The sequence below is a fragment of the Sphaerodactylus townsendi genome, linkage group LG03 (genome assembly GCF_021028975.2).
Source record: "Sphaerodactylus townsendi isolate TG3544 linkage group LG03, MPM_Stown_v2.3, whole genome shotgun sequence".
Taxonomy (NCBI): domain Eukaryota; kingdom Metazoa; phylum Chordata; class Lepidosauria; order Squamata; family Sphaerodactylidae; genus Sphaerodactylus; species Sphaerodactylus townsendi.
Genome location: NC_059427.1, coordinates 12,183,718 through 12,196,431, shown reverse-complemented (window position 1 = coordinate 12,196,431; position 12,714 = coordinate 12,183,718). Strand labels below are relative to the sequence as shown.

At 48.7% G+C, this 12,714-nt stretch overlaps 2 protein-coding genes across 2 annotated transcripts in view; both read right to left on the bottom strand.

The window, feature by feature from the left end:
• The window catches only part of LOC125428885 (zinc finger protein 271-like), a 1,035,007-nt gene that overhangs the window by 645,849 nt on the left and 376,444 nt on the right, over positions 1-12,714 (bottom strand). The gene's annotated exons all lie outside the window — the stretch shown is intronic.
• Positions 2,204-12,714, bottom strand: part of LOC125427681 (complement C4-like) — a 93,800-nt gene continuing 83,289 nt past the window's right edge. Inside the window, exons 38-42 of the mRNA XM_048487232.1 lie at positions 11,719-11,808; positions 8,641-8,733; positions 5,164-5,247; positions 3,743-3,875; positions 2,204-2,533 (exon numbers count right to left, since the gene is read on the bottom strand). Coding sequence (XP_048343189.1) covers positions 2,392-2,533; positions 3,743-3,875; positions 5,164-5,247; positions 8,641-8,733; positions 11,719-11,808 — 542 coding nt within the window. The 3' untranslated portion in view covers positions 2,204-2,391. The remainder of the gene's footprint in view (positions 2,534-3,742; positions 3,876-5,163; positions 5,248-8,640; positions 8,734-11,718; positions 11,809-12,714) is intronic.

The following is a 12,714-nucleotide window of genomic DNA, read 5'->3' as shown; positions in this document are numbered from 1 at the left end:
ATGGGGCTTTTAACCCTATTATGTAAGTGTTGAAGCAGCGGATTTACTCGGAGTAGACCACCTTGCAGGACACAATGTAGACAAGAACTGACAGACACACAGTCACCAGTGCAGTTCTATTTATTGCTATCTACTGACAAAGTGCTTCGCCAGACCACAGGTGTTTTCAGGCACACATTACCCTGCTGTCTGTGCTATCTATATACAAAAGTGGTACCAATCAGGTGCCCTCACCTTATCAGGTTTGCACATGGTACAAGCTGTGCACTCAGCCCTAATCTGCACACGGCACCTGCTAGAAGGAGGGTCCAGCTGTCATTTAGATTTTGATCATCTAAACATTTACACATGTTCTGACAGTAAGTTGCCTTGGGACTTTGGTGTAGGGTGGGATATAAATGGAACAAACAAACAAACAAATTGTTCATGCTTGCCAAAAAGGGGTATGCAAATTCCAGACATTTTTAGTTCCTGTTAAATTAGAGATGCTCCGGTTTGATGTGTCCCTTCTGTCTAGGCTAAGCTGCAAACATCTCTCCTGACGGGCTCTGAAGGGCTCCATGTAGTACCCATGAAGCTACCTTTTACCGTGTTTCCCCGAAAATAAGACAGTGTCTTATATTAATTTTTGTTCCCAAAGATGCGCTATGTCTTATTTTCAGGGGATGTCTTATTTTTCCGCTCCACAGCTGTATGCTCTGGTTGATGGGCATGCTTCCAAACAAAAACTTTGCTACGCCTTACTTTCAGGGGATGCCTTATATTTTGCACTTCAGCAAAACCTCTACTACGCCTTATTTTCAGGGGATGTCTTATATTCGGGGAAACAGGGTACTTAGCCAGATCTTTGGTCTGTCAAGATCAGCACCATCTACCCGGATTGGCAGCAGATCTGCAGGGTGGAGGTCTTTCACATTACTCTCTGTAAGATTCCTCCTCCCTGGGAAATTGAACCCGGGGACCTCCCAAGGAGGGGAGGTGAATTTAATGGCCTGATCTCTCCTTTTCCATTGCAGATTGTGAGAAGCAGGATACTGCATTTTCTTTTGGGGAAGGGAGAGGGAAACCCCTGCAGTTCCTTCCACAAAAGTAGCATTGTGCTTTGCATTTCCACTACAAAATCATCAGCGCCACAGCATTTTCACAACAGTGGGCGTTTCCCCACTCTCCGGGATCCCCCCATGCCACGCGTCTGGGCGTCCCCATGACCCCACGCTCTGCACGGGGTCATCAAAAGGCGCCCTTTACAAGAGCGCCAGGGATCCCGTGCACTGAGGGGGCGTGACAGTGGCAACGTCGGGGCGGCTGCGCTGTCGCCGCCCCTGTCGTGGGGAGTGCCGGGGGACCCCGCGCTACTTGAGGAGAGTAGTGCGGGGCTTAAGGTAAGTAGGGAAAGGCCCAGTATGATCAACCCTATGAGCCGCGATGATTTGGGTTGGAGGGAAAAACCGAGGGGATAATATTTTTATTGAACAGAACAGTGCAAATACTTTGTGAGGTGCAATAACGAGTTCAAAGCAAACTACACCAAAATGAAATAAAGATTTTTAAAAAAACAGACTTAGGCCCAATTGTTCACAGGCACACACGCATCATTGCCAGAAATTGTAGTGGCTTTTCCAAATTCAAGCTGCTACTGGAATTTTTAAATGCAACTGATGCCATCTATGGAAGCAGGAACTCTCTGGCCGGGACGGACGAAGCACTTCTTACATGCCAGGAAATCAGTGCAGGAAATCTTTGGCCTGATGTTCCGGGCAGAGCGTTGAAAGGCAAAACAGTATAATAACCAGGAAATAAAGGGGCTTTCCCCGCTACAGAAGGGAGCTAAGGTCGACTCGGTTCCCTTCAGTGGAGGGCGATTCCAGGCTGTCCCCACAGCAACTGAGTTGGCCCCCTGGAACCGAGCTAAGTGGGCGGGATCATCTTGGTGCCTGTTTTGCTCCTCGATCGTGATTGGCACTTGTGTTACGGCGGGAAACGGGAGCGTTCTTTTTTTAACAGTTTTTACAGTTTACAGTTACATGCGCTTTCTGCCCACAACGACTCTCCCATTCTGCGCATGCCACAAAAGCGGCTCATGATTGGTTGAACGGATGAGGTGTCGTTTTGATGCTTCCCCACTTCGAAGCGGTATCGACCTTGTTCCGGCAGAAAAGTGTAGTTCATAACTGCGACAAGGATGTCGCAGTTCTGAGGGGGGGCGGGGAACTGAGACAAAACAATGTTGAGCTCGGTGGCAGTGGGGATTCACTGAGGCGAACCTAGGTAGAAACCAGTTCAACTCTGTCAGTGGGGAAAGCCCCAAAGTCAAGCTCTCTTGCTCTGTTCAGAGGCAAAGGTTGGTGTGGAGCCCCATAGCACAGAGAGACACCACTCCATTTCCCTGGCTTACACTTGACAACCAGTCTCAGCAAAGGCCGTGGTAAAAGCATGGAGGTCAACACACTTGTTGCGATTCTTGGTGCTCTTGCACTGTCCAGGAGTGGGTAGCTCCTCCACCCATGAGTTCAAATCCAGCAGGTACTGGGGGCTGCAAAGAGGCTGGGTTAGAATGATAGGAAATAGGGCGCACATCGTCCTCCCCGCCCCAAAACTACAAGAACCTTAAATGGTCTAAGCCAATACTGTGTTCTCAAAACCCACGTCTGCTGAGGCAACGTAACATTCAGTTCCCTACGAACGCCCCTCGCAGGCTCTTTTCATGACTGACTTCTGAGTTAGGAGCCCACAAGGGAATGAGAAATTATTCAAAATGGCTGGGGAGGGAGGGGGTAGTTGCAGGGGAGAATCTGCAAGAGAACAAAGGGTTAATGTTCCCTCCTAATGAGACACCAGTTCAGGAACCCAAACCCATGTATTTTCCGCAAGAGCCGATTGCAGATTTATAGAGAAGTATTTCAAATTGAGGAAGAGATCCTCTCCCCCACAGCAACACTTCCAGTCTTCAAACGTCTGAGGGGGGATATGATTGAAATCTATAAAATTATGCATGGGGTAGAAAATGTTGACAGAGAGAAATTTTTCTCTCTTTCTCACAATACTAGAACCAGGGGGCATCCATTGAAAATGCTGGGGGGAAGAATTAGGACTAATAAAAGGAAACACTTCTTCAAGCAACGTGTGATTGGTGTTTGGAATATGCTGCCACAGGAGGTGGTGATGGCCACTCACCTGGATAGCTTTAAAAGGGGCCTGGACAGATTTATGGAGGAGAAGTCGATTTAAGGCTACCAATCTTGATCCTCCTTGATCTGAGATTGCAAATGCCTTAACAGTCCAGGTGCTCGGGAGCAACAGCCGCAGAAGGCCATCGCTTTCACATCCTGCATGTGAGCTCCCAAAGGCACCTGGTGGGCCACTGCGAGTAGCAGAGAGCTGGACTAGATGGACTCTGGTCTGATCCAGCTGGCTTGTTCTTATGTTCTTAAAGTAGCTGTCCGGGACTGCTGGTATGAATAGCTGATTAACAGAAAAAAAATCTAAAAGGCGCTGCTTGTTCTGCAAGTCACTGCAGGAAATTTCCTCTTCTGTTGCATTCTTTCTTTGCATCCAATCATCCTGTCTTTCCTCATTCTCTCACACACCACCACTCTACCTGTGAGGCACGATTTCCTCCTTTGACACAGCCTGGCTGTCGATGACCTCCGACTCAACATTTCTGGCTGCCAGCTTATTCTCTCCGCCTTTCCATCGCTCCGTTATGCACCCCATCCCCCCTCCTTCTTTCTCTCTAACCTACCGGCCTTCAGGGTCCCGAGTTTCCCCATCACGTCCCATCAGAAGATACTGGCGGTTTTTTTCCAAGCGTGTCCGACATGCCGCACGGACCACAAAACGCCGAGTCTGGTTAATGGAGACCCCCACGTCAGCAGCTGTAAGGGAAGAGAGAATCGAAGTGTATGCGTGTGGCTATATGTATCTGCACACACACACACACACGTTTCTCTGCATATTTCTTGGTATTGGGGCAGGTTCATTTCACCCTCATCGTGCCCTGTCTGGACTCCTCCCAGATCTCCTTTGTCAGGCATAGACAGCTTGAGCCGTAGAAATGGGACACAGAGAGGAGCAGCAGTGGCGTAGTGGCTAAGAGCAGGTGCATTCTAATCTGGGTTTGATTGGTATAAGAGGTTATAAGAAGTACTGGTATAACCCCAAACTGGTTGGGTTTGATTCCCCACTTTGCCGCTTGAGCTGTGGAGGCTTATCTGGGGAATTCAGATTAGCGTGTGCACTCCCACACACGCCAGCTGGGTGACCTTGGGCTAGTCACTGCTTTTCAGAGCTCTCTCAGCCCCACCCACCTCACAGGGTGTTCGTTGTGAGGGGGGAAGGGAAAGGAGATTTTCAGCCCCTTTGAGTCTCCTACAGGAGAGAAAGGGGGGATATAAATCCAAACTCCTCCTCCTCCTCCTCCTCCTCCTCCTCCTCCTCTTCTCCTTCTCCTTCTCCTTCTCCTTCTCCTTCTCCTTCTTCTTTGTTCCATGATCCCATCAATCCAGTGTAGCTTTTACACTTGGTACCATTTGGACTGTGTGCTATCTGCTTTCCATGGAGGAGTTTTCCCACATGTGGATAGCTGGAACCTCCACACAACGTCATGTGCTTGTTGTAAGCATGACTTGTGGACCTCCCAGGGTTTTTCTTCCTTCACTCTGGATCAGGGGTCTGCAACCTGTGGCTCTCCAGATGTTCATGGACTACAATTTCCATCAGCCCCTGGCCATGCTGGCAGGGGCTGATGGAAATTGCAGTCCATGAACATCTGAAGAGCCACAGGTTGCAGACCCCTGATCTAGATCAAAGGGGACTCTGGGAGGGCCACCATGTAGATGTTTGGTGTGCAGCCAACACAGGACTTTAGCACATGTCCGCCTCCCAGAAGGAGGAACTGGCTCCAACCCAATACTTGGTGGCGGAAAGTGCATTTAAGTCACAGCCAGTTTGTGGTGACCCCGTACGGTTTTCAAGGGAGTCATACAGAGGTGTTTGTCACTGTCAGCTTCTGTGGAGCAGCCCTGGACTTCCTTGGTGGTCTCCCATCCAAGTACTAACTGGCATTGATGCTACTTAGCTTCAGAAATCCGACGAGATTAGGCTAGCCTGGGCCAGCCAAGTCAGGGCAACCCAATCTGTAACACCCCTGCAAATCTCACTCACTGTACTGCAAGGGTTCCAAGATCTTTGTTTCATAGATGCGGAAGGCACTTGCACTGATCTCTTTCTCCACTCGAACTCGCAGCCCTGCAGGTGAGAGTGAGAGAGATGAGTGAGAGAAAAGCGGCTGTAGCAGCGCAGGGGCAAATCAAGAACAGATGAAACAAGATTCATTCTAAAATGCCCATCGTTCTATGTGCATTCATAAAATTGTAAAATAATTATTATTCTTTTATTTACAGTCTATACCTTTCTCACCAAGGCCTTTTCCATGCCAGGTTTTCACTCTATCTTGACTTTTTAATGGCATATTTATTTATGTATTTGTTTTTATTTTTTAGATTTGTATCCCGCCCTTCTCAATAGGGCTCAGGGCGGCAAACAACAGTATAAAAACAGTTAAAACATTCAAAACAATACAATAAAACCGGTGTGGATCACAACCCTCCGGGGGTTGGGCGGTATAAAAATCCCATAAATAAATAAAATAAAAAATAAACCACACCATATAAGATTTAAACAGCAAAACAGTAAAACAGTAAAAATATGTTTTCCCCTCCCTCCCTTACACTGCATGGCTCATTTTACTCCAGTTTTTCTTTCCAATGTTTTGTTTTGCTTCAATACTGAATCCTCATGAGCTACATTTAACAAAAAGCCCGAAATGTTACAAACCGAAGGGGCCAAACAAATAGTGCAGTCGGCATAAGAAAAAAGCAAGGAAGAATTATAGGTCGTTTTTCCACTTACCTGCTGCTCCGTGCTACTCTCCCCAAGTAGTGCGGGGTCCTCCGGCACTCCCCACTACAGGGGCGGCGACAACGCAGCCGCCCTGACGCTGCTGCTGTCGCGTCCCCCTCAGCGCGCGTCATTCCTGACGCTCCTCAAAACGGCGCCTTTTGATGACCCCGCGCAGAGCGCAGGGTCGTGGGGAAGCCCGGGAGCGCGCCAGCAATGACGCGCGCTGGGAGTAGCGCGCAGTGAAGGGTGGTCGAGGTAAGTGGGGAAACGACCATAAATCACAGCAATTGGCAGTATATAGTACTCATTAGAAAGCCCATTTGAACCGATACATTATTTTCAGAAGAAAATATGCTTTGCATTTTCCCAGACCGTTCTGGCTAGAACAGCAAAGCCTTCTGAAGGGTCCACTCAGCACATAGGCAAAGCTAGCAACCGCCCAATCACGTAGCAGAGAAGATGGCCTTTGTCTGCACTTAGAAGGAAATAATCTGCTAAGGCCAGCAATATTGCCTCAGCCCCATGGTCCAGTTTAGGGTTGCTACGTCCCCATGGGGATGGCGGGTGGGGTTGCCAGATCCAAGCTGTGAAACTCCTGAAGATTTGGGAATGGGGCCCAGGGAGGGCAGGGACCCCCCAGGGAGGGCAGGGACCCTCCAAAGCACCAATTTTCTCCAGGAGAATTCGTCTCTTGGGCCTTTCCCCACTCACCATTTGTTGCGGGCTATTCAGGGCAAATGACTCGGGGTCCAGCAGCACTCCCCACCGCACCAGCGGCGACAACGCAGCCACCTCGATTCTGCTGCTCTCCCACCCCCTCAGTGCGCATCATTTTAGGTCCTGGTAGAAGAGCACCTTTTTGAAAAGCCATGTGCCGAGCGCGGGGGTATGGGGAACTTTGGCAGGCAAGCGCGAAACTGAATTTCACGCCGTTCCTGGTGACATGCGCACTTCCCTCCAATCAGGCCACAGCAGGGCAGTTCGTGCACGTTGCATGGGCAGACTTTTCCTTACTACCATTTTCATTCAAAAAATGGACGTCTGCACGTCGGGTTCAGCGTACGCGGATGAAGAATAGTACATTGTAAATTGTAAATTCAAAATTGTAAAATTTGTCTGCACGTCTTCTCAGCAATTCTGTACGAGCAAACAACCAGGAAGTTCCGCAAATTTTCGCGCACCGCAAGGAGCGAGCCAATCCCAGCAGAGACCCGCCCTCCTGATCGCTGCCAAATGCGCGGGGTCATGGGGAATGCTGCAATTCTGACCCCGCGTTATTTAGGTAAGAGCAAACTGCTGTGGGGAGCAAGTTTCCGTGCTCGAAAGCAGCGGAGTCAAATGGATGCAGTTTAGATGACCTTCCATTTTTGAAGTGGGGAAAGGCCCAATGTAGTCTGGAGTTGAGCTTTAATTCTGGGAGATCTCCAGGTTCCACCTGGTGGTTGGCATCCCTAGTCCAGTTTGATACCCGATTGAACGGGGGTGTAGGGAAGCAGATTATCCTAGAAGGCCTGAAGTTGCTCCGAAACCTCCTTTTCTATCCTTTTACCCAGGAAGGAAAAATGGAAGACCGACCGACCGACCGACCAACCAACGTTAAGGGAGGGAGGGTGGGTGGGTGAAACTTGCTGCAGTTAACAAGCCAAATTGGGACAAAAACCTGATGCAAAAAAGTCCTGAGACTCAAACATACAGGCCCCATCTCCACAGAATGCTTGCTTATAAATTTTAGTATAAATAAATAAATACCCCATATGTCCCTACTTGGCCTCTGCGCTCAGCAGAGGCCAATTTGCTGGTGGTTCCTGGCCCCTCAATGATTCGGCTGGCCTCCACCCGGGCCAGGGCCTTTTCAGCCCTGGCCCCTGCCTGGTGGAACACTCTCCCTCCAGCTGTCTGGGCCCTGCGGGATCTTGGTGAATTCCGCAGGGCCTGTAAGACTGAGTTGTTCCACCGGGCCTTTGGAGCGTCCAGCCGCTGATTGAAGTGCCCCTTTTCTTCCTGCGGCTCGGAGTTCCCTTTGCCATCTACGGGACCCACTTTTTCGTTCTGCTTCCCCCCTCTTTGGGAGGGTTTTAATTGGGGTTTATTGCGTGACGTCATCCTTGTTAATTTGACCGCTGTGTATTAATTTTAATGGGGTTTTGTTTATATGTGTTGTGAGAGGAAACTATGCTGTGCACCGCCCAGAGCCCTTCGGGGGTAGGGCGGTATGTATAGATAGATAGATAGATAGATAGATAGATAGATAGATAGATAGATAGATAGATAGATAGATAGATAGATAGATAGATAGATAGATAGATAGATAGATAGATAGATAGATAGATAGATAGATAGATAGATAGATAGATGATAGATAGATAGATAGATAGATAGATAGATAGATAGATAGATAGATAGATAGATAGATAGATAGATAGATAGATAGATAGATAGATAGATAGATAGATAGATAGATAGATAGATAGATAGATAGATAAAAATAATTTAACCATGAGGTACCAGTCCACCCAGGCCTGGTGGTTCATTCCAGGTTTCACAGCTGCAATAATAGCAAGACAATAGCAACTGCAGAGTTGAAAATGGGGCACCTCGCAGGGTGGGCAAATGCATGAAACTGCACTTTAAGTATGGAAAGAAATAGTCTTGGTGGGCTGAGGAGGAGAAGCAGGAAGGCAGGAGCCGAAAATGAAGAAGACGGAAACGGGAGGGCAAGGGGGTTCTTTGATCTCTTACCGTAGTGCACACGGGGGCTGTAACACGCAAACTCCATGCGAGAAGCTTTTGCAATGGCCTGTTCGACGGTCCGCTTCAAACGTGGGCAGACACCTGTTCGGAAGGGTCAGCAAGAAAGGGATGAGTACAGGATCCCTCTTAAGACTCCAGTGTCATTATTGCAAAGTGGTCGTGGAGAAACAGCAGACTTCTGGGGGGGGGAGCACAGAATCTGGGAGCCAGAATGCCAAAAATGAGATTGGACAGGGACCTGCCGTCGCTGGGTTCTCAAGGAGCCTCTTCAGGAGTGGTGGCCTTCCGGAAAGCATCTGTCACTGATCCACTCAAATGTTACTATTCTGGCAAATGCTTTTGGGGTTTTTTTTGGGGGGGGGGGAACTATTACTATACTCTTTCCCACAAAACGATCTCAGGAGATTGGTGGATTAAACTTTGATGAATAAAGTTTGCTTATCCAGGGGATCCTATGCATGTGTGGTTCTCTCTCTTTTTGGTTTTGTTTTAAATTAGTAATATTCGAAACGTTGATAATTATATATTACAATTAGCAGCCACTCAATGGATTGGTCTACTCACGATTGAAAGTAATAAGAACATAAGAACTAGCCTGCTGGATCAGACCAGAGTCCATCTAGTCCAGCACTCTGCTACTCGCAGTGGCCCACCAGGTGCCTTTGGGAGCTCACATGCAGGATGGGAAAGCAAAGGCCTTCTGCTGCTGCTGCTCCTGAGCACCTGGTCTGCTAAGGCATTTGCAATCTCAGATCAAGGAGGATCAAGATTGGAAGCCATAGATCGACTTCTCCTCCATAAATTTGTCCAAGCCCTTTTAAAAACTATCCAGGTTAGTGGCCATCACCACCTCCTGTGGCAGCATATTCCAAACACCAATCACGCGTGGCGTGAAGAAATATTTCCTTTTATTAGTCCTAGTTCTTCCCCCCAGCATTTTCTGAATGGGAGTTAGACCCGTCCTCCGAGCAGCTGCTATTGCAATATACAATCTGCGAAGCTTCAAATATTGCTAATAAAATAAAAGGTTCAGCCCAAGGAATAGCCTCTGCAAAACTCCAGAGGAGACGTGTGGGGGTGGTAGGGGACTCTCTATTGGGGGAAACAGAAGCAGTGATTTGCAGGCCTGACCAGACGTCTCGAGAGGTGTGCTGTCTCCCTGGGGCAAAAATCCATGATGTCACACAGAGACTGACAAGACTTGTCAAGCCCAGTGACCACTATCCCTTCCATGTGAGCTCCCAAAGGCACCTGGTGGGCCACTGCGAGTAGCAGAGAGCTGGACTAGATGGACTCTGGTCTGATCCAGCTGGCTTGTTCTTATGTTCTTATGTTCTTTTGATCCAGGTGGGAACAAATGACACTGCAAGGTGTAGCTTGCAGAACATCACAGGGGATTCTGAGGCTCTGGGAAGGAAGCCGAAGGATCTGGATCCACAGGTCGTCATTTCATTTCTACTCCCCATTGAAGGACACGGCCCAGGAATAGTGGAAGTGAGCACCTGGCTTCGCAGGAGGTGCCACCAGGAAAGTTTTGGGCTTCTTGGACAATGGTCGGCAGTTTTGTGAAGATGGCAAAGGATGGGTTGCACTTCACAGCTGCAGATAGGAACGTTTTTTGCTAGGAGGCTCACAAATGTGAACAGGAAAGCTTTAAACTGAGTTACGGGGGGCGGGTGGAGAGTATGCAAGTGGGCAGGAGCCTATCAAGTGCTAGAGATAATAGTCCAAAGCAAATAGTTCAAGAACCCAACAGTGGGAGGGGAAAACCCTTAAATAAGCAACGGGGCGGGGGGGGATGAACCATGGCCTTAGTTGTCTCCACACTAATGCACAGAGCATGGGAAATAAACAAGACAAACCTGAACTCTTAACACAGCAAAGCAAATATGATATAAGAAGAAGAAGAGTTTGGATTTATATCCCCCCCTTTCTCTCCTGCAGGAGACTCAAAGGGGCTTACAATCTCCTTGCCCTTTCCCCCTCACAACAAACACCCTGTGAGGTAGGTGGGGCCGAGAGAGCTCCGGGAAGCTGTGACTAGCCCAAGGTCACCCAGCTGGCGTGTGTGGGAGTGCACAGGCTAGTCTGAATTCCCCAGATAAGTCTCCACAGCTCAGGCGGCAGAGCTGGGAATCAAACCCGGTTCCTCCAGATTAGATACACGCGCTCTTAACCTCCTACGCCACTGCTGCTCCAGGTATCACTGAAACCTGGTGGGGTGAGACTTGTGATTGGAGAGTAATAATTGATACACTGCCTCGGAGTGTGGCAGCGAGCACAAGCCCAGGGGTGCTGCAGTTGTGCTGCCTGATTCACCTCCCGGATTCCATAGACCAGGGGTCTGCAACTGCATGGCCAATTGGCAAGGGCTGATGGGAATTGTAGTCCATGAACATCTGGAGAGCCACAGGTTGCAGACCCCTGCCATAGACCCTTGCTGAACAAGCGAGCAGCATATCTGTCAGGATCTGGACCAGATATAACCTGAATGTAACCTGACAGTGAACATCTGTAGCCAGCTTTGATATCTGTAACCACTTATCCATGTAACCAGCCTGACATACGTAACCAGATTGATATATGTAACCACCACGGCCATCTATGCATTCTTTCCTTGACCTGAGTTTGATGGCTTTGCTACGCTTGTTAGGGAAGTAGGCCTCCCTTGGCATGACTGACCCACAGGAAAGAATTATTGTTGTTATCTTGTAGCAGGCGGACAGCCAAGTGGCTCCGGTGTTATCGCTGCTGACCTTGGTGCTGGTCACCAGATGCTTGCTCTGGGAATTTGGGAGGGGGGAAGCCTAGGGGAATAAATGGGGCTAACTTTGCCAGTTCAGATAGAACTGGCTTTCTCTCAACCTGTACCTGATCTACCTTTTCAATAAAAGTTGCTACATAATATGCCAGAGTCTGTTTATTGAGCAAAGATCCAGGGATCTAACAATATCCTTGGGAAGGGCAGATCTCTTGCCTGGCTGTCCCACTGGACGTCTTTATCCAGATGTAGCCAACGCCTAAAGTTTGCAACGGTACACAGGCCAGGCAGGAAGACAACTTTACCTTCGGCACACTGGCAGACATCTTCTGAGCACAACGTCGACACAAACTGGGGCTTGTTGGGTGCACCGTAGAAAGTACTGCAGCTCTTTGCTTTAGTGGGAGAAGAAGAAGAAGAACATGAGTATGTGTCACAGTCCAGTAGTGTCTTAGAGATCAACAAGATTGCCAGGGCTGAATAAGCTTTCAACAGTCAATGCTCCCTTCATCAGATACAAGTTGGAAGGGAGATCTCCAAGTCTTTATATCCCAGCCAGAAGGCGGGAGGGGCGTTGCAGAGAAGGAATGCAGGATGCCAAGGTACAAAGCACTTTGTAATCAGGTTGATTAAAGCAAAGGGGAAATACTTGCGGGGGGGGGGGGCAGCTAAGTGCAGAGTACATTATGTGAGGGATAATGTTGGCTTACTCGAGTTACTCCCACAAACACAAGCTGGCTTGGGATCAAGTAGAAGTTCACCAGTTTTCTGGCTAAACAGTGCCGCTGTCTCTTCAGGCAAGTGCTCCTGAGGTTTGATCACCATTTACAGACACTTTATTTATTTATTATTTATTTATTTGTTATATTTATATAGTGCCCTCCCCGAAGGCTCAGGGCGGTTTCCATCAACAATAAAAGTTTAAAACATCATATATATAATTTATCTAAAATACATAAAATATTAACCTATAGATGGCTTCAACCCCTCCCTCCCCCTTTTATATACCCACGGGAGGCCAGATGTTTTTATGGCTTTAGTTCTGAAGGCATCCAGGATTTCCGGCTGGCCCAACGCCACAAGAGCGGAACAGGTCAAGCTTACAGGCCCTCTGGAAACTTTGAGTCCCGCAGGGCCCTGCAGATCTCCCACCCTGGAAGCCCTGTTCCACCAGGTAGGGGCCAGAGCAGTAAAAGCCCCTGGCCCTTAGTAGAGAGCCAGCCAGATCGCTTCTATGGGGCCAGGGATCACCAGGTGGGGTCTGCCTCCCCAGATGAGCCGGGAGGGGGGCCCACTAGCAG